Raw genomic sequence first — 22,562 nt, forward strand, 5'->3', positions numbered from 1 at the left:
AACCTTGTCTGACTCCTTTTTCTATTTTTATTGGGCGGGTATATTCCCCATTTATTATAATATTGGCCTGTTGTGTATCATAAATAGTTGTTATAATGTTTTCAAATTTAGTGCCTAAATTCATGTTATAAATTTTTTGAATTAAAAATTGCAAATTTAAATTATCAAATGCCTTTTCTGCATCTAAAAACATAAGTGCGATTTGTTTTTCGGGATGGGCTTCATAAAATTCTAAAACATCTACTACTGTTCTTAAATTGTTCCTAATCTGTCTAGTCGGGAGAAATCCATTTTGATCTTCATGTATGTACAAATTTAAAATTCGTTTTAATCTGTTAGCTATGATAGAGGTAAATATTTTGTAGTCATTTTTTAGGAGTGAAATTGGTCTGTAGTTGTTAATATATCTAAGATCAGATTCATCCTTCGGGATCAATGAAATCAATGCTCCCCTCCATGAGTCCGGCATTCTAGCTGCCAATAAGACGTCATTGAAAACTTCCATCATAAGAAGTCCAATTTGTTCTGCAATTGCCTTATATAGCTCTCCCGGAATCCCATCTGGCCCCAGGGCTTTATTATTTCCCTGATTCTCTATTGCTGATTTCAATTCGGACCAAGTAATGTCTTTATTTAATAATTCTATCAATTCTTCCCGATTACTTTATCTTTCATTTCATCTAAGTAATTTCTTATTCTATCCTCATTAACTTCTTCCTTTTTGTATAACTCTTCAAAGTATTTATGTGCAATGTCTTTTTTCTGTTCTATCTCTTGTTGTATATCGCCCTTCCCATCTATTAATTGGTAGATCAATCTCTCTTTTTTTTTTAATTTATAAGATAACCATCTCCCTGGCTTATTAGCATGCTCAAAGTAGGTTTGTTTAATCATATTCAAATTTATTATCATTTTCTCTTGTTCTATTAAATTCAATTTATGTTTAGCAGTTATTATCTGATTTTGTACTCTTAGGTCCTTAGGGGTCTTTTGTAATTGAGTTTCTAATTCCTTGATTTGTTGTAATTTATTTTGCTGGGCATATTTTTCTTTATTCCTCATAGCATTATAAGAGATTGTTATACCTCTTATTACTGCCTTCAATGTGTCCCAAATGTTTTGTTTCGAAGTTACACCATTGTCATTTTCCTTTAAAAATAGTTTAATTCCTCCTTAAGTTTGTTAGTATACTCTTTTTCTCTTATTAATTGAGTGTTTAATGTCCATCTTTTCTTTGGTTTCTTCCTACCCTTCCAAATTATATAAATTGGATTATGGCCTGCCTATTCATTCGGTAAAATTTCAATTCCTTTTATCTCATTTGCTATTTCTCCATTCATCCATGCCATGTCAATTCGTGCAGGTTAGAGTAAAATGTAAATTGTTTTTCCTCAGGGTATAATCTTCTCCATAAATCCACCAAATTTAACTCCTTCATCATTTCCCTACATGTCTTAGGAAGCTCTCTTTCCCCCTTTTTATTCTTCCCCCCATTACTATGGTCTTTTTGATAATCAGCAAAAGAGTTGAAATCTCCTATAATACAAATATTCCTTTTTTCAAATCCTATTATTTTTCAATGTAAATATTTAAAGAACTCTTTCTGGTCTTCATTCGGGGCGTAAATTACTACTAATAGAATTGAAATAGCTTTAATCCAGATCTGTAAAGCCAAAGTTCTTCCCTCCGGGTCTGACCACACTAAATCTGCTTTCAAATCTTCTTTAACGTATATTGCAATCCCCCCCTTTTTTTCTCGTGTCTGCTGGTGCGGGAAATAGCTTCCCTAGTTTCGGGCAGTCTAGGTATCTTTCATCTACTTTCCTTATGTGAGTTTCTTGTAGGCATATTATATCGGCATTTTGTTTAATTAATTTAGCTATTATCCTTTTCCTTTTTGTCGTCGAATTTAAGCCATTTATATTAATTGATAGAAGCTTCTTTTCTTCTTCCATTTAATTAATTCTGTTTTGTTCTTTGTCTCGTAATAACTCTGGTCTCTCCTTGTGCTTGCTGGGGACTAGTTTCCTCTGTCTCCTGATATGAATAAACGTTCCCTTGGCTTCTTGAGGATCCTTCTTTTTTGTTTCTGTGATGGCTTTGATCTTCCTGTGAATTTATTTCCAATTCCTCCTTACTACTCTGATCTTCCATACCTACTAGTCGTTCATAAAATTCTTGGGCCCTTTCCATAGAATCTATTTTAATTTTCCTTTCTTTCCATGAAACTAACATCCCCTCTGGAATTAACCATTTAAATAGAATTCTTTTCTGATTTAGATAAGTAGCTAGAAATTTATAGTCTCACCTTATTTCTCTTACTCTTCTTGGAATTTGCTTAGGAATCAAAATTTCTTTGCCTTTATATGTAATTGTTCCATCTCTGGACATCCTAAATATAATATCCCGGACACTCCTTCTCGCAAAGCGTATATGGACTTCTCTCAGACATTTATGGCATCTCGCATAGTTGGTGCTGACCCTGTAGACTTCGTCAAATTCCTTTAGGATATCATCTTTATCCTTTTCCAGTAATCCGGCCAATATTTCTGCCATTAGCTGCTCCAGGTCTTCTTCCTTGGATTCCTCAACATTTTGGAATCAAGTATGTAGCCGCCTTGTCCATCTCTAGGTAGACCAATGAATCTTCCATTTCTTTGCTCGCGTTTTTTAATTCTTCATCTACCCTTTCTAGTTTTCTTTCGGTTTGTCAGTCCTTATCTCTACTTCTTTTATTGTTGCTTCATGTTTTTCCAAGGCCTGTTGTAGTATTCCAATTTTGTTCTCTACTTTAGAAATGTCCGCTTTCATTTCTGCTTTTAATTTCCCCATCTCCTCTTTTAATTCACTAATATCTGCTCTTGTCTCGTTATGATTTTTTATCATTATTTCTTGTAGCTTCATCATCGATTCTTGTAGGGTTAGCAAAGTTGTTTGAATATTGACATTCAAGACATTAGCTTGTTTTTCCACTGGTAGCATTTCTTCTATGGTTTTTTGAACTGTGGGCGAAGCTGTTGCCAACGTAGTTGTTAATGTCGGGGTAGCCTTCCTTCCAGTTTTCAGAGCTGTAGTAGTTGTAGAAGTCATTTCTTTTAATATTTGTTTCTGTTGTTAAATTATATTAATTATATTATCCCAAATTACCATTCAGTATTATAACCCCTATATTAGAATTGTCCAGTGTCTAATTGCTTAGTCCACCTATCTACTAGGTAGCTATATTCTGTATTCTTAACTGGTTACTGAAATATATGAATAAATGTTATTTTTAATCCTAATTCTAAATCACGTATATAATTTTATGAAGTCTATGTTCAACTTCTTATGTAACACTATATAGCACTATGTAACGTTCCATATGATAAATATATATAATAAATAGTATATCAAATCTAACCAAGTTTAAGTTTTATGAGTTTGTATATATTGTAAATATATATGTATTCTTATCTAACCTTATCTGACCCTATTTTAAGTATTAAATATTCTAAGTATTCTTAGCCACCAGTATTCTTACACATAAACAGTATTATTTCCTTCCCCAATAGATTGATTATAATCACACAATAAATTATACTATTAAGATATTGAATATTAAATATTAAGTCTTATACTTATTGATTAAATAGTTCTTAATGTTCTTACTATTTTCCCTATATATCTAGTCAAAATATAGCTATCCCTATTATTAATGAGTTAATCAAATCAATTAATTCAGTTATTTAACAATCTAATATAACAGTCAGTTCTACTTTCCTCAATAAACAAATTTATAGTCATTATAGGGAGAAGGTGAAAAAAGAGAGATAGTTCATCATAACACTGGAAAATAAGTAAATAGAAAGAAGGGAAAAGAATTAAGCAAATTTATACAAAAAAAAGAGGGAGAACAATAGGAAGAATGGGTTTTAGGATCAGTTTTTAGTCCTCTGTCTCTGGGTTTGAACACTTTTCCTTCAAACGCACCGGAAGTGGGGGGGGTAGAAAGCGCTGAATAATGACTGCAGTCAATCTTCCAAGTTACTTCTTTTTTTTTTAAGCATTCCTAAGTTCAATTCCTTAATTTCCTTCGAGTATGACCACCTCCTCAGTTGGAATAAAATTCTCCCAAGGATCTGTTAAGGGGTCTATTAAACAGTTGATATTCGATATTTTGTTGCAATAACTTCAGAGTTTCTAAGTATCTCGTATAGTGCCGCGCTGTCACTTCTCCGTCAACCTCACTCCTCTTCCAGTCTTTGCTTTAATAAAGTTTATCCAAAAAAGTCTATCAGAGTAACAATCAAATAGAGTGTTCCAACTTCTCCACAACTTTCACTCTTTCCAAACAATAATTTCCTGACCTCGTAGACTTCCCTTTTCATTCATTGTAATCCACACTTTCACTTCGGTCTGCCGGACCTTTTCACCCACGCTTGTCTAGCCTCCGCTTTTTAGCTGCTTTCCTTTCAGGCTTCCGACAGACACTAGTACAAAAGGTTATAACTTGCCAATCTTCCTCTCCACCGCTAAACTCCTTCTGCCACCCTTTTCTCCACCGATCTCACAAACTGTCACTTACTCGCTTTTCACATTGGTGGCAGTCTGGACTTCGGAGCCTCTATTAATAGGAGGCTGGTCTTGCTCGTTGGGCTCTGGAGGGCTTCCTCTTCGCTGCAGGGGGGTTGCCTTCCCCACACTGCAGCCCGAGTTTCCCCCACACCGACACGAATCTCTCCGGGATTCGAGCACCCTCTAAGGATCACACCAACCGCAAAAAGAGGTTAACTGAAACCACAGACGGGCTTCTGCACCTCTACTCGTCCTTGCCTTGCCACCGGAAGTCCTAGAGAGTTTTTTTTCAAATGTGACAACCAGAATTACATTCAGTGATCCAGATGGAGGTGTACCACAGCATTGAATACTGTAAGGGTATTACAATATTGACCATTTTATTTTCTATACCTTCCTAATGAACTCTAGCATGAAATTGCTTTTTCATAGCTATTGCACAGCGAGCTGACATCTTTATAGAGTTGTGCATTTTCTGCATTTCCTTATTTGGAATAGTCATGATAAGATTGGAAACTTGGAATTTTATTTTTGATTAAGCAAAATTTGCTGTTATACTAAACTATAAATGTGGTGAATTTTAACTATTATTTGTGTAAGAATTCAACTTGACCTGGCTCTTCCAGATAGCTTGGGGCTCCAATGGGTGAGCACCACACTGGAGGTAGTTGACGAATTAAGAAGCAATCCCCCTCCCTGTGCATACAGCTCCCTCCCTCCACATCTTTTAACTATAGTTTTATCTTGATTGTTACTCCATTTTTATCATTTTAGAAATATTTATTTTATGGTTTTATGTTTTTAATGCTGTAAGCTCTCCAGAATCACTTTGAAATAAGATGAGTGGCAAGTACATTTAATAAACAAAAAGACGAACATTTTAATCAATGGTTAATCTTAAATGATAGCAGGAACAGCAAAATGCCTATGCTGGAGAAAAAGATGGGACAGAGAAAGTCCAAAGGGAAGAAAACTTCATTTCTAATATGAGAAAACTTTATTTTATCCTAAATGTTCCTATTTTTTTTCTCAAAGAAAAGTATCTACACTTGGAAGACTATCAATGTTTTAAGGCTCCAAGAACTATAACCATCCATGCATCATTATGCTGGAGCCAAAATTTTAAAGCATGTGATGACATTGCATACTTGATCTCTTTGTACTTGCATCAAGATATCACATGACAAATAGAAAGGTGTGAAATTTGTGTCATGCTGTTATGATGGGTTTCTTACCCCATCTACAGATAAATATGCCAAGGATCCATTATGGATTATAATTGATGCCTAAATTTTCCCCAAACAATCATTCTAAACCTCACGGATTCCTGCACAAGAACAGAAATCCCATAATATTTTTTAAAAAATGTTTAGCTCCTGGACGTTTTGTTGCCAAACTAAGTAAAATCTCCAGCAGCATTTTTGGGTGAAGTCTCTTGTTCATTTATACAGGTCCTGGGTGATCAGTTGATCTTGACACTGTGATAAATAGAACCAGTGTATGAACCAATAAGGAAGTGGGCTATCCAAACCATCAACAGATGACAGAACTGATCACTCTCTCATCAACTGAATTCTCCACCTGACAGCAATCAATCAGAAATCACAAGGTCATAAGACCAGAAACAGTCTTGTGATTCAACCATTCTTGTGATTCAATCACCTTGTGACCCAATCAGTCCTGTGATTCAACCAATCACAAGACCAACCAAACACCCAGGACAAGCAAATAAGACACCCCAAAACCCTGTCAAAGATATTACCTAGTTTGGTAATGAAATGTTCAGGAGCTAAACAGCGAGCTCAGAGAACAGACACCTACCAAAACCTACAACCTGAGCTACAAATATTTTCAACAATTTCTAACCAGAACTGCTATGTTCTAAATGTCAGGCCAACTAAATTCAAAATTCCAATGAAATGTTTACACAATCATTCTAGACCACAATTTCAAAGTTAGCATTATGCCAATATTTTGGGGCATCATATCCACATGTTTACATTCAATTCTAAATGGAATTTTTACCAAATGATCATGATGGTACATGGTAGACTGTTTGGATGTGCCAACTTCTCTGTGTTGCAAGTATTTTCCCTATCCCTGATAATATTTTTTTTGTTTAAAAATATTTGCCACTGTCTCATTTAGTAATAAGTCTTTGTTCTTCAGAACCATTAAAAAATCAGTGATTCCAGAAGGAGTTACTGTTGTGGATAATGGATTGGGAAGACAGAGAAGATACAGAAGTCTTTAATATTATATAAAGGAAAAATACTCAGACAGCAAACTTTTGGGTGAGGAGATAAGTGAACAAAAGTACTTCAAATTTTAATCTGTGAAATATTGGAAGGACAAGTAGTGAGTCAGATGTATAGCTTAATGTCCTGTCTTTAGTACTTTAAGAATAGAATATAAAAGAGGAAGAAATAAAATGCTATGAAAATAAATTCAGTTTATATTGCTTTAACTGTGTTTTTTTTTTTTTTTTTTTGGTTGCTGTTGTTGTTTTCCAATGTATTGTCACTTGGTATAACACTCTTTTGTGTGGTACTATAAATATTTTAAATAAATAAATGAAATAATAGCACAACTCACCGGAAAATAAAGAAGCAGTGATCCAAATAGGATAGTCTCCAATAGAATAAGTCCTGATGCCCTGATGCTCTAGAAAGCAGACACAAGAATTTAAAGCTTTACTTCCTGTACTTACATTAGATAAATCCAAATGTCCATAATCCAATATTATACTGATAGACCACACCACATATTCAATATACTTTATAATTTTTGGTACCTATCCTGCAATCCAATTTCCATTTCAATTAATCCAGAAGTGAGTATTGATATGTAAACTACTTTCAGTCGCACTATGTTTGCTTATAACTATGTTCCTCACTCTGGGACTTATTTTCTCTTTAATTTGTTTATGCTTGTAGCAGTAACTATACTAATATCCTGGCAATAAAATCCAGCATAAATTGGTAGATTCTATTTTAAGTAGTTTTCTTAATTAACGCTAAGTCTCCTCAGATAGACATCACATTTACAATTCAAAATGATGCAGAAGTAACAATTTCTCCCCAAACTATTCAAAGTCAATATGGGTTATCCATTCCCTATTGCTTGAATTTCTGTAATGAACATCAGTATCCTAGAAGAAATGGTAGTTGTTGTTTTTCCAGGACATATCCCACTCTTTTGATTAGGAATTATAATGCTACATACAGTACACTTTAGAAGTATTCCTGAAATTTGCACTGCAGATATGTTCGAGTTTCATTTCTCACTTTCCATGTCAACTTGTATATCTTCTGATTATTTTAATGCTAAATGCAACACATTAATTATCTCATTAACATTTGGGGCAATTAAAGATCCTTAATTGACATGACAGAATTTACAGAGTTTAAACAGAGCTTTTAAACTATTGTTTCAACATCCCACTATAGTAATCATATAAATAACACATTAACTATCAGACAGTAAATACAATTGGACATTAACATCAAACTTCTGAGAGAGGCCATCAGGAACTTTGGAAAGGAGAATTATCCAGATGCTGGCAATACTCAGATCTTCTGCTCTTTATCTTGCAAGTGCAAGAAAGCAATCGGTATTCTTAAATATCACGCAATTTCAATAATGAGATGGATGCGGGTGGTGGTGGATGAAAGTAATCCAGACAAGGTAGAGGTGCTGTTGGTAAAGAAAAGTTGGCCCTTGGAATAATCTGAGTCCTGCTTTTATGGGAGCATATTTTCCATGAGGAACATGTTTGCAGTTTGGAGTGATTCTTGATTTCCACCTGCCACTAAATTGTCAAAAAAACAGCCATGGGAAGGAATGTGTCTGTACAATTACCTTAGTGTGTTACACTACTATTTCCAGCAACAGCTATCCAGCCCTGAATTAACCATTAAGCAACAGAAGCATATGCTGAGGGCAGCAAGGAAAGAGGGACACCACAGAATTTCCCCCCTACCCATTTCCCCTTAACTCTTTCACTACCACACTTGACTTTACTTGATTTTTTTTCTTGGTAATTGTCCTTCCCTGCTATATTCAACTTTAATCTGCATTGTTAAAAATGTTACCTTTGGCATGATGAATGACTAAAGTTTAAAAGTTTTGTTTGATGGTATCAACAAATATTACATTTGTTTCCATCTCATGGTGTAGAGTTTCAGTTCTGCCAAGGGGCACCATTACTGGGCTGTACTTAGGGCAGCAGTTGGTCTTAATATGGCCCTGCAGTTGCAACCTCCTGTGACTCAACCTCATGAGTGATACATGGGTCTATGTTTAAAAAGTGTCTGGAAGTTATGGTTGGTAAAAAAAAAAAATCAGTGGCTATCCAGTTAAACAATGTTCAAGGAGCAGAAATGGTGTCTGACTGTCTATGGAACTGCTCCTGCTATGAACTTCCTCAGCTATTTAGACCCGAAGAAAAAGTCCTTCTGAAGATTTCCTGATGCCAGGAGGTACCCATCTTCCACAAGGATTTTCTCCTTTGTGGCTTCCAGATTACCGAATGCACTTTTAGGACCATAGTTTTGACCTCCCAATATTTAAGAAAATGTTAAAGCACTTATTTTATGCCAGGATTTTCTAGTTAATATTTTTCTGTATTTAATTTTAAACCAAATCTTGATTTGTCAAAGTTGTTTTGGTCCATGTTTTATATTTCTAAACCACCCTGATTGTTGAAAAAACAAAAACGAAAGGCAAAGTAGAAAATCTAATAACCAACAGAGAAATAAAGTCCACTGACTATGAATCATTTCAAAACACAGTTAGGCAAACTCTATTACAGTCTTTGACCATTATATCAGAACATAGTATTTGGTTGTGCCTTCATAATTAATACAAGTGAAAGTTATTGCACAAACGTTGGCTAGACAATAAATATCAATACTGATGTTATTACTATATGTAATATTCATTGCAAAGAAACACACACATCCTCTAAGATACACCAGCCCCATGAATGAAGATGCTCTCAATCCAGAAAAAATATCTAACCAAATAACATTTGTGTGATTAATTATAGTTACTGCATGCCCAGGGTTTAGACACTTATAACTGAGGGGCTATTTGATACCAGTGCATGCTGAGTTTTAGAACCATTTAGGAACAAAGATCCATTTTTTCATTGCAGAAATTTGAATGATGACATGCATTCAGAGGGTGATGCCATAATGGAAGTACTGCAACTATAAATGTAGATCAATTTTCAATAACTGATTACCTTGCTTTATTGAAAAATCATCATGAATAAGCTAAAAGGAAAGGTTGCTTTAGGATGTACAATTCCCTCTCTGGCATCTCCTTTAATTCTTTCCGCCATTTTGGCTTGCAGAATGTTGAGGTATGGAGTACTGAATTACAAACATAAAAAGCTATTTCTATGGCTTCTCTTGCACTGCCTTTCTCCTACATCATCAGAGCAATCAGCATTGACTAATTCAGTGTAGAAAGCAATGGTGATGGAGGAGAAATAGAAACGGAATGGTTGCTCCCCAAGGGTTATGCACTCATGTTGTAAGCCAGTTATTTCTGCTAGGACTGCTTAACAGCTTCTTGTGCTAGGAAGAAATCTGCATTTCTTCCACCCAGGAGAATCATTAAATATATCTTTGTCGAAATGCTGCAGCTGTCTTTGGGCATTGCCATTTCCCAAAGGCTGACAAACCAAGCAGCTTCATCAGTGCAATGAAGCTTGCCAGAATTGTCAAAATATTTCCATATTGTCTTGACAAATGGTTGCACATATGGTAGAAGAAAACCATTAAGGACTGTGCATGTTCTATACATATAATAATGCAGTTAGGAATAGATTGGCATAAATACTTTTAATGGTTCAAATGTATGTATTGTTATGGAAAATCAGTGGTGGGGATATTGATTTCAAATTGGAAAAAGCCAAGGAGGAAAAGCATTGGAAAAGCAAGGGAATAGATGAGAAAAAGCTTATTTTAAGCTTGGGACAAAATTAAGGTGTAAGAAAAAGAATAATAATCATGCCTTTCTAATTCATTAGAACAATGTTACTAAATCTTGCCAAGTTTAATATGTCTGGACTTTAACTCCCAGAACTTCCCAGCCAGGTTGAGGAACACTGCACTAGAGTATAAAAAGGATGCAGGGAGGAAGGGAAGGAAAAACTTTAGTCAGGCTTTCAAGATTATCTTACTAGAGCTGTAAATAAAGTATAGTACTAGCTAGAGTTGAGCAGTCTATTTTCTGACCTGGACTTCCTCAAACGTCTTGCACAAACCCATTATAAATGTTAGTAGACAACACTATTGTTGTATTACTTTGTGGCTTTCAGACGTCAGACAGCAAGGAACAGAAAGCAATGAAAATCTGGTTTATATAGATCTGATTGCTAGGTATAATTTTTAATGATTTTGTAGCACAGACGTCCTTGGATGGAGAGTGGGTTTTTGAAGAATTCAAATTGGCAGACACAACAAAATGATCAATGCTGCCATTCTGGCTTCCCATTCTCTGAAGACATTTCTGCTTTGCAGGATCTTTGCAAACAATGTACCAAATTAGATGAGTGAATTCTTTGAATCTCTTCAAGGATTCAAGGAAAGAAGAAGAGATTGTTCTTCTCTGAATATTTCTCAACAAAGGATTCTGTCTAGTACTGACTACAGTACTACTACTGAAAAGTTAAAGGACTTCCTTCCAAGATTTCTTTTTGGATTTAAATTGAAATGCTGTATCCAGACAGGCTCAGGACAGCTGGAGAGATAATCATCCAGTTGTAATTGAATAAATGTAATATCACTATGTTCTGTCTGTGAGAATTTCTCTGAAGTTCTCGTCTTCTTAGAAGTAACTTCTAAACCTATTATTTTCTTAAAGTCTATGAAAATCAGTACACACTCAAGAATAAACAGACAATATTAACTTTAAAGAAAATAAGACAAATCCTTCTCAGCCCAGAAGCAGAAAGAAAATGAAGTGTGACACAGGAAATAAAACTGTGGTAAAACCCAATAATTATAAACTAGTATGGTCAAGGTGTGATATTGTGATGACCCATAGTCTCTCAAAATAATCCAAAACCCAAAACATATATTAAAGTCTGGTAAGACCTTCAACTTAACTTCACTGTTTTATTAGGCACAGTTTAAAGTCACAAAAGTAAATAATGAGGCAAAAAGAAAACCAAAACAAACTGCATTGATGAGAGTTCCGAAGCAAGCCAAGATAACTAATCATAAACTCCAGGAAAATAACCGAGGAGAGTCCATGGGAAGAATGCCAGCAAAGATAAACCTCTTTCAAAGTAAACACTAAACTTTGACTCCAGCAATTCTAACTGCGTAGTTACAAACTTATATACATAGCTCCCAGCTGCAAGCCACGAGGAGGATCATGGTAATCTCCTCTTGAGTAGACCTCACTTTTCGCTGATCCTCTCCTCCCTGCGTGACCTAGGATGGATAGGGCATGGGCCTGGATCCTCCTCTGACTGCTCAGCCGGCCTCTGCCCTTCCCCAGCCTCCTCCACCACCTCTGGAGCCACACTCCCACTCCCTGTTGGCTGTTCTTCCTCTTCCTCAGAGTCAGTCTCCACCAGGGGCATGACAGATATATTTTACAAATAGTAAAACAAAAACTTAACAGAAATAAGACCATACTGATCAGATAAAAGCAACATAAATAAAATACACGATGGTGGTATATACACCTGAAGAGGTGAAGCATTATTAACTGAAACCAACCATTTCTCTAATAGGAGCATTATAAAAGAATTGTGGATGAATATTTCAGGACGTCTTCATCCTGACAAAGTCTTAAATGGGATACTCATTTAAATGAGGTTTAGTTTCTTCTCAAGGATATCTTTGGGGAGGGGGAGGTTAAATCTTGCCAGAATTAGAACTTTCTGAATTTGAGAACTGTCATTTGGCTTAGATATCTAGCTGGCTTGAAAATTGGTGAATGACTTCCCAAGAACACATGGATAGATACAACAGCCAATTTTAATTGGGTTTCTAAATCCTTGACACATTTAATACCTATTATCAGGTTTGTATTAAGTGAGAACTCATTGCATTTCAGCTTCTCATATCTATCCCAGTCCTACTCCAGAATAAAAGAAAATTATTTGTTCACATAGAAGTGTTAATTAACTTTGAAGTAAACTCTCTGGATTTCAATACTTATTATTTCATAAGACTATTTTCTCAAAAAGAAGGAATAACAATGGAAGCTTCTGAAAGATAATGGTTAGCTGTCAGTCTATGACAATACAGACCAGTATTTTGTTATTTATTTTTTGGGTAAAAGCTTGGCTCAAATTACAGCAATGCCTAAATTATATCAAAAGGAAGAGTTTGAGCTTGTAGTTGTATAAAAATGAAGAGCAGCATTACTGCTGCCCAGAGTCACAGCTGAGTTAGGTATCCTTATAAAACTTAACAATAAATAAAAAATAAATAAATGCCTCCATTTTCAGCTGAAGGATTTTCTTCTGACCTTGAGTTCTGGAAATAACTTGGTAAAAGTAATTTATGTAGGAAGATCTAAAGTAGTAAGCAGAGGAAGAATTTAGAAGCCCTTACTTTTTGTTTAATCCTGCATATAGAAAAAGGGTTCACATATTACACTAAACCACAGACTTTGTTTAAACAGGGCTTAGTGAGTAAAACTAAAGGTGTAGCTAGATCACATAGTAGACCAGGCTAAAATCTATAAAATCAATGCTTCAATATTACAACCAACCCTTCTTTATATATAACTTAAGTTGCTTTTTACTAAACCTAAGAAGCTAATTTTGAGTCAGAAAAGCAGCACAAAATATAAAAGAAGATGGGCTGAAATAGAAAGAGAGAAGTTGCAAACTGATTGCCATAGGGTAATTTTGTAATAAAGGTGTGGAATTACAATATAAATTTTTGCAGACAGTGCTAGGTTTGGTTTATTTTATTTACTGAAATGGTATAAGCTGTGCTTCAGCTAACAACCTTTCAGAGCAGTTTAGAAAATAACAATAAATAAAAGAAAGGACAAAACTATAAATAACAATGAAAATAAAACAAGGAGAGGAGTAAAATACAACAATAAAAGTAGCAATAAAAACGTTCAGTTTTTTAAAAGAATACCTTGCTAGTTGACATGCATGAAAAGCTCAGTCAAATAAAAAGAGTGACAAAGAAAGACATTTGATTTAGTTTTAGGCATCTTACTGGAAGTTAATTTCAAAGATTGGGTAACTGTAAAGGACATTTGTTCACTTACCACTTATTTAACTTCAAAAGGAAGGTAGATCCAGCGGTGGGATTTTAAAAAAATTATTACTGGTTCTGTGGGCATGGCTTGGTGAGAGTGGTGTGGCTTTGTGGGATTGGCATGGCATTGTGGGACTGGCATGGCAGGGGAAGGATACTGTAAAATCCCATTCCCACCCCACTCCTGGGGGAAGGGTACTGCAAAATCCCATTCCCTCCACACCCCACTAACCTGCTTCCCAGCTCCGTTCTTCTGTGCAAGGCAACAAAAGAAGACCCAGCCAATCATCTGGGACTTGGGAGGCAGAGATGGGGGCGGGGCCAGTCAGAGGTGGTATTTGCCAGTTCTCCGAACTATTCAAAATTTCCACTACCAGTTCTCCAGAACTGATCAGAACCTGCTGAATACCACCTCTGATACTATACCTTTAATTAGGAGTCCCCAAACTTGGCAACTTTAAGACTTGTGGAGTTCAACTCCTAGAATTCCTCAGCTAGCTATGCTGGCTGGAGAATTCTGGGAGTTAAAGTCCACAAGTCTTACAGTTGCCAAGTTTGGAGACCTCTGCCTTTATTCCTCTGTCCCAATTAAAAGTTTTGCTACCTATCTGCTGATTAAGAGCAATTTCCAGAACTATTTTCAATTGTAACCGCACATATTAAACTTTGGAATCATTCAGCTAGGAGACAACTTGTAAATGATTGTAACAGATTTATCTAAATTGAAAACTAATAATGGATCTATAAAGTTTAGCTGGTGAAGTACACTGAAAACATCAAGGTCTCTCTGAAAACCTTTGATTCCTGATGACCTTCCATGGTGTAATGGATTTAAGTTTAAAAAAAGAGACCACTTTAGATTGAATGTTAGCAGAATCAATTGTTCAAATGAATAGTAATTTCCCTTCACTGAAGATGTAGGAGCCTGACAACAATCTGTCATGAATACTTTAATTGAGATTCCTATACTGGGCAAGCACTGGGATTCAATGGCCTAAGGGCACTTCTCTGATTCCAAAAGTTTCCAGCACTTGTATCTAAACACCAGTTTGGAACTCATTTTACTTATAAACTTTAATTTGAATCATTTTTGCCATTTAAATCATTCAGTCTTAAGTTATAAATAACTAACTTATACCTCTCTTATTTAACGGGTCTATTGTAAATATGTAAAATTTGAATCAAACTGTTGAATAGAACTGAATGACAAAAGCATTTAGATAATTATGTGCAGCCCTAATGTTATTTTGTTCAAGGTTTGACACAGAGATTTGGATTAAGTGTTTTTTCTTTATGAAATAACCCTGCCTTTGCTATAGTCATTTTCCAGCTTGTATGGATATTAACCTTGGTTATTGACGCTTCTGTTGAAAACAGTGTGAAACATTTCTATTTAATTACTTGTCAGTTGGTACAAAATGTTCTTGGTCATAATTTTGCTATTTAGATTAGATCATAAGTATACCTTCTGAACATTATCTTGAATCTGTTGGCAATATGTATTAATGTTTATAATGTAATTCTGCAGTCACAAAGCTATTCTGTTATCTAAGACAGAAAATAACAAAAGGAAACCAACTTACAAGTAGTTCAGTTCATGATTACAGAATTCATGGTTACCCAGATGTATTACTGAATTACATTTCACAGCAGTCAACATATAGAAATTAGAGGCTATAGTTGAGCAAGGTCTGGGCCATAAGTTTTCCATCCCTGTTTTCCTGGTGTTTTAATAGCCAGCTGAAGATGATTCAGACCTGTATTAGAAAAGTGGTCATGGAACATGGTCTAAATCTAAAACATCAATGGCAGCCACAATGTAGCAATTGAAGCTCCAATGCAGGGTTTGTTTGTTTTTTAGTGTGTCACACATGCAAACATGTTAAAAGCTAGAACTTCAATCCTACTGTTAAGGTTGCCCCTCTTGCTACAGACCCTATGGGCTAGAATAGAATGTCAAACCTTACAGCATTTCTTATCCAGATATACCTTGTGAAAACTTTACCAATGACCATGTTTTGGAACCAGGATTTATCACCAGGAGCCGAAGGAACTTCACACTTTATGTAAGGGGTTAAGTCAAATATGTGATCATAGCTATTATATCTTGCTAGTGCCTGCACCATTCAGAAAATTAGGTCAATGAGTCTTTTCCAGACTTTGGAGACATTCTTTTGGATCGACGCAGAGGTGGTATTCAGCAGGTTCTGACCAGTTCTGGAGAACCGATAGTGGACATTTTGAGTAGTTCGGAGAACTGGCAAATCCCACCTCTGACTGGCCCCGCCCCCATCTCTTCTCCGCCTCCTGAGTCCCAGCTGATCGGCTGGGTCTTCTTTTGTTGTCCTGCCCAGGAGAACGGAGCTGGAAAACAGGTTAGTGGGATTGGGAGGGAATGGAGATTTTTCAGTATCCTTCCCCCGTGAGTGGGAGGGAATGGGGATTTTACAGAATCGTTCCCCTGCCACGCCCACCAAGCCAGGTCACACAGACTAACCCACGCCACATCCACAGAACTATTAGTAAAAAAATTTGAAACACACCACTGTATAGTATGCTAATATTTTCTTATATCTACAGGCCACCATGTCATTCAAACTACTGATTATTTTATTATTCTGTTCTTTATTATTTTTACAAATAACTCAAGGGAACAAACATATCCACTATACTCTTTTCCCCTTATTTTTCCCATAACTACCCTATGAGGTCAGTTGGGCTGAAAGAAGGTGATTACCAAGATTACCCAGCTAGCTAAAGCAGGACTAGAACTCATTCTCCAGCTTTGGTGGGAGTTTGAGGCTTTAACCACTAAGCCAAACTAGCTCTCAACATTTGCTTGAATATCCTCTATAATATTAGAGAAAGAGATACTTCATAATTATGGGAATTGTAAATGTAAGACTTTCTTCTGTACTTATGTGTCTTAGGTCTAACCACCAGATTATAGCCAGAAGTATAGATTTAATGAGAATTACAGAACTATAATATCAGTACTAATAAGAATGATTATTTTAGTTCTAAGAGTTATAGTTTTAGCAGAGCAAAGATTTGGTCTTGCTTGTCATCTCATTGAACTTTAATTCAAGCCCAGTGTTCCTGATGTTGGCTACGTTATTCTAATCAAATTGTTGGTTTTATTGTGTAATGTTATGCTGGTCAATAACTGAAATAAAGATTTTGATTTGATTTGAATATGGTGATGATGAAATCAATATACCAGATTTCTAAAACCGTGACTCTAAAATCTAACTAATTCCAATCAGTCCTATAAAAACTTGCTATATCCTTGCATGTACAAAACAAAATTTTGCAACTAAAACTGTAACACAAGAGTGTTTGTTTGTTACTAAATACTTAATATAATAATATTGCTTGGGTGGCCTGGGAAAAAAAAGTAAGAAAGGCTGCATTGACCTTATTCAATAATTGGAATAAAACCTACACACTCTTGTGTGATTCGCATAGGACAACCTATTTGCCCTCAGGAAATGCCCTGAAAAAGCATTAAAGTGAGCTCTAAGAACAGCCAATCAATCCATGGATAAATAAATGAATTTTAGCGAACTGCTGGGAAGCATTTACAGGATTTTATGAAATGTCTCCTACCATATTTACTTATCCAGACAAAAAAGTCATAATGAAACTCCTTCTCTGAATTCCTTTAACAAAAGTCATGAGTTAAAAGCTGTAGAGTCGTTTTCTTGTGTAGTGCTTCTCAAATATTTTGATCTCAGGACCCGTTTGCAATTTTAAAAGAGCTTTGGTTTATGTGGGTCATAGCTATTTTATTAGAAATTAAAACTGAGAAATTTCAAAATATTTGACTCCATAGAACCCCAAAATATGGGTTCCCAGGCTATACTTTGAGAACTGCTATCCTAGTACAAGCTTATTAAGGCCCACATACATATATTTTCTTTTTTCATCTTAGATATTTCATTTTCCACTTTTAGGCTTTGTATTTATAGCTACTTGTACTTTGATTTCACTTTCATTGCTTTACCCATTCTTGTTTTATTTTAGCTCATTGGAGAATTATAGTTTAAAAATGTGAAAGAAGAAACAAATTTATAATCATATTCAATTCCTCACAAATATCTAAACTAAGCCAATGTTTCATCTCATGGGAAAAAGCATGCTTCATTATATCCTTTCCCCAAGCCATATTTCAAAATATACTGCACATTTCTTTTGTTAGAAACATCTGCAGAAATTTAGGTTTATTTCTAAAATGTAGGCAGTTGAACCTGCTCGGTCCAGGGAGCTCCCAGGACATGTTACATATAAAAATTTGTGTAGAGTTAGAATAGACCTTTCTTGGTAAGGTACCATCAGGGTATTAAATAGATGCTTTTGGGGGGAATGGAATTATGTCAGCAACCAGTTCTGCAACATATCACAATTGTAGCAAGCACTTGTCAAATACCAAAGATCTGCCATAAAGGGATGGGAGCAGAGAAGGAGGCAGCAAAATTGTTCAAGCCAGCCATAAGGTTTCCTGCCAGGCTCTTAATTGAGGAAATTGACAGGAAGTCATCCAGTACAGAATCTGATAGATTCAGTTGATTGTGCAATTATTGCTTCGGAAGGCTAAATAGAAATGACTGTCTATTTATAGTAAGAGGTGATTGCAGCTATTAATTTTAGCAGTTGGATTCAAGTATTTAATGTGCATTTGATTTTGCTGGTTGTATTGAATAAACTTGGAAATTATTTTAAAGGCCAGTTCATTCAGTCTGGTGCAATCACACATACACACACACTTACCCTAGACACCAGTAAATTGTCATTTGGAGTGAGGCTTGTGACACAGTATTATGTGAGAATGTACTGTATGTTGAGGGTTTGAACTTGCAGGGTGTTTTCCAAACGCTTTGTTACCAAGCTAAGTAACATCTTCAGTGGAGTTTAGGGGATGTCAGTGTCAGGGTTCTTCTGTTTATAAGGGTTTCAGGTATGGGTATGTCAAGTGAGGGTCTTGTGAATGAGTCAGCTGTGAGTCAGCTATGAGTCTTATGGTGGATCTTGTGATAAAGAGATTACATCAGGTCAGGATCATTGGGAGGTGAACTGCTAGTGTGTGTGTGTGTGTGGGGGGTTGCATGGGTTGACCGAGGGTCAGTGCTGTCTCTGGTTGGCTGTGCAGTTGATTTGGATTCTGAGGGGTTCATAGGCTGGTTGTAGGCTGATATGCCTATTGATGGAATTGCTTGTGGAGTGCCAGGCTTCAGTGAACTCACAAGCTTCACAGGTCATAGTGTGACTGATAATTTTTGTGTTGCTCCAATTGAACTGGTGTTGTGTGGTGTTGGTGTGAGTAGAGATTAAGGATAAACAGAAGAACACTGACACTGACCTCTCTAAATTCCACTAACATTTCTAGATGTTACCTAGCCTGGTAACAAAGCCTTCAGGAACCAGCCCACAAGTCAAAGAACAAACCCTCACTGTACACCCAAACTACAGATATTCACCACTATTGCATTGTATGTTATAAACATTTATTCATGTATAAAGATGAAGCCTCTTCTTAATGATTGCATGGACATTTCCATTTATTTATTTATTTATTTGGTCAATGACATAAAATAATAAAAAGAGAATAAAAGATAACAAATACCACCATGAATATAATTATATACTGACAACTATAGAGTAAATCAAATATCGTATACTCCTAACAACTGCTTCTGAATACTATCTTTTTATTTGGTTCTTATTTCCCTTTTGACCAGATTTCCAGTATCTCAGTCCTGACTCAGTTCTGTCTGCAGTTTGTGCCTACATCCTGATACAATTTTAAATTCTTCCTTTCTCCATGCAGTGGGACAAATGAAGTCCCATGGGACACTTGCTAACAATGTCAATGAAATCAATACTTTCATTTTTCTATCCCCAGCTATAAAATAATTGCCATGCTATTTGTTAGCAGGATTAGGTAACATGGTTTGCTATCAAACAGATAGTCCTCACTTAATATCTGCTCCATTTAGCAATCATTTGAAGTTACAATGATGCTGAAAAAATGACTTTATGAAAAGTAACTTTGCCTTTATTTCTACCGGTAGTACTAAAATATCATTGCACTATTCTAAGGAGAGTTCTTCTTCTTCTTCTTCTTCTTCTTCTTCTTCTTCTTCTTCTTCTTCTTCTTCTTCTTCTTCTTCTTCTTCTTCTTCTTCTTCTTCTTCTTCTTCTTCTTCTTCTTCTTCTTCTTCTTCTTCTTCTTCTTCTTCTTCTTCTTCTTCTTCTTCTTCTTCTTCTTCTTCTTCTTCTTCTTCTTCTTCTTCTTCTTCTTCTTCTTCTTCTTCTTCTTCTTCTTCTTCTTCTTCTTCTTCTTCTTCTTCTTCTTCTTCTTCTTGTTACGACAATGAGGGGAATGACTGAGTCTTGACAGCTATTGCATTTATAACCACTGCGACATTTGTGTGCTTCACATATAGCTTCTAACAAACAGTTAATGAAGACGTTAACAGTAAAATCGCAACTCATGGTCATGTGATGTCTTATTTAACAAATACAGCGGAAGTGAGATCATAAGTCCATCACAGTCTCACGGTGCCTTGCTTAAGGACCATGTCATTAAGGATGGAGCTGCAGGTCCCAATTGTAATAGTTAAGCAAAACCAATGTAAAAGTGAAATGTCCCAACAAGATCTTTCAACAGCATCCCAGGTTTTCCTGCTGGAAATAAGAGTTGGGAATTCAAAATGATACCTAAATTCTGTGTGGACCAACCCAACATCATTCAACATAGAATAAAAATTGCACAGAGGAACTGGATGTACAGCCAGAGAACTGATTGCTACATTTTGAGCTCAGCCTTGCATCTGCCTAGTGAGAATGCAATACTTTCTCTTAGGAAATGTCTCTCTACACTCTGTACTATATTGCTCAGCCATCATAGTGAGGGCTAGAATTTCTTTACACCCTACTGCTGTGTCTGTGTAAACAATCAAGGATCAATGCAGGCGTAAATGGTCTGACATTCTACACCAGGAACATCTGAAGTATTAAAATACCTTGAAGCAGATCTATGCCTGATCTGTCTAAAGGATCCCTCTCTATAGCCCATTTGATTCAGCCTTACTTATTAAGTAAATAATAAATAAGTCTTACTTATTAAGTTACAGAGAATTCCCTGGTAAAGCTATTTATGACAAACAAAATGAGAAGGATGATTTTTTTAAAAAATTACCTTTGCCTTGCGAAAACGGTAGACCACCAGCATGCTTATGAAGTCCAACAACATACAGAGAGTTTGGAAGGAGATGATAGCAAGTCGCAAATAGTGGTCCTCCTGTGCATAGCAGGGAGTATCATCTGTACAGTCAGAACATCCTTCCCTGCAGGGCAAGCAGGTGTACAAATCCTCAGCCATCTCACTTCTAGAAAAATGGCTGTCAGCATCCTTCCCTAAAAGTATCAGATATGGAAGAGAAAAGATAAGAGTATATATTCAAGTATTAGAAAAACAAAAGGTTATTCTGGCTGCCTTGATGAGCAGCTTCTACTCTTGCATTTGATGGACCATAACTATAGAGATTATTTGAAAAATGCACGTACCTCTTCAGATCAGAAATCATTATCCAAGTTTCCTCCTTGTGAAAGCTACATTTTTGGGCCATAAGTCCAGGGGTTATTTAAATGGAGAAGAAAGGCAGCAGGGGGGTGAGAAATTTTAATGTGGAAATTTTTAATGGAAAAATAATTGAAATAATTACTTTGGAATAGACAGCAGCTTCTTTAAAGCAGTTCCATTTATTCAGGTTTCCATGTAATCTTGAAAAAAAATACAGCTGCTTTAAACAGTTGCATTAAAGATGTAGTTGCTGAAAATGCTCATTCAAATAAGTGTGTCTTTTCGGGAGTCTCACTCAGAGAATAGAAAATTGGTTTAATGACACAGGACACATGGTCCTGTGCTCAAAGTACTTCTTCTACATCAGTGCTGAAATAAGTACTGACCTAACATCTACAAACCAAATTATCTAACTAGACTATTGGCTTGAGATAATCTCATATCCTTTCCATACTGTTATTCATAATGTACAGGATTTTAAAAAATCAGTAGTTGCTTAATAACGTTACTTGACATGGTCCGTTAGCTTCCCCTTACTTTCTTCATGAATGTATGCTCAATTTTAATTTTACATTATCTGTCAAAGTTCTTTATTTAAATTGTTTAGCTGAGTCTGAATAATTTGACAACTATATGTGAGTACTACAGACTTGAAGAACACTAGCTATCTTTGTAAAGGGTGTCTGTTGAAATAAACTTTATTTGGGGATCATCTGATTTGATTGGTCACAGCTTACATACATATATAACTCATCACTTGAAGTTGTAGTTCAGAGTGCTGTAGAAATTGGCTTGACTCAGATTTTTAAGTGCACTACTTTATACTTTTCTTAAAGTTAAAAAGATCAGCAGATGTTTATAAATATACGTAAATATAAATTCACGATTACATAGATGCAGCTTGAAATATACGCCATATATTATAGTTTGAAAACCAGCTAGCAGAGCTACCTTTCTTGATTAATTCACCTTTGACAACATACAATATAGATAGATGATAATGTAAAACATTATATTTCAGGAACTCTTCCACATGAGCAAACTATTGTGATATAAACTAGCAAGACAAATTTTAAGTGCTGCTTCTCAATCTGATAAGTTTCAGTTCAGTTGTGAAAATAGATCCCAATAGATTCAACCATCATCAGTGAATGCCTCCTTGATTTTTTTTG

At 35.7% G+C, this 22,562-nt stretch overlaps 1 protein-coding gene across 3 annotated transcripts in view; it reads right to left on the reverse strand.

The window, feature by feature from the left end:
- GPR158 (G protein-coupled receptor 158) overlaps positions 1–22,562 on the reverse strand; it is a 164,090-nt gene that overhangs the window by 48,194 nt on the left and 93,334 nt on the right. For 2 of the 3 annotated variants that reach the window (XR_015746078.1, XM_026672111.2), the window contains exons 4-5: positions 21,007–21,224; positions 7,150–7,218 (exon numbers count right to left, since the gene is read on the reverse strand). Coding sequence is in view for 2 of the 3 variants with exons in the window: in XM_026672111.2 (XP_026527896.2) it covers positions 7,150–7,218; positions 21,007–21,224 (287 nt within the window). In the remaining variant the exon portion in view is untranslated. The remainder of the gene's footprint in view (positions 1–7,149; positions 7,219–21,006; positions 21,225–22,562) is intronic. The other variant, XM_087947965.1, reaches the window with a different exon arrangement.

The sequence above is a fragment of the Notechis scutatus genome, chromosome Z (genome assembly GCF_049901735.1).
Source record: "Notechis scutatus isolate UNSWTSFEM ecotype Mainland chromosome Z, rNotScu1.2, whole genome shotgun sequence".
Taxonomy (NCBI): Eukaryota; Metazoa; Chordata; class Lepidosauria; order Squamata; family Elapidae; genus Notechis; species Notechis scutatus.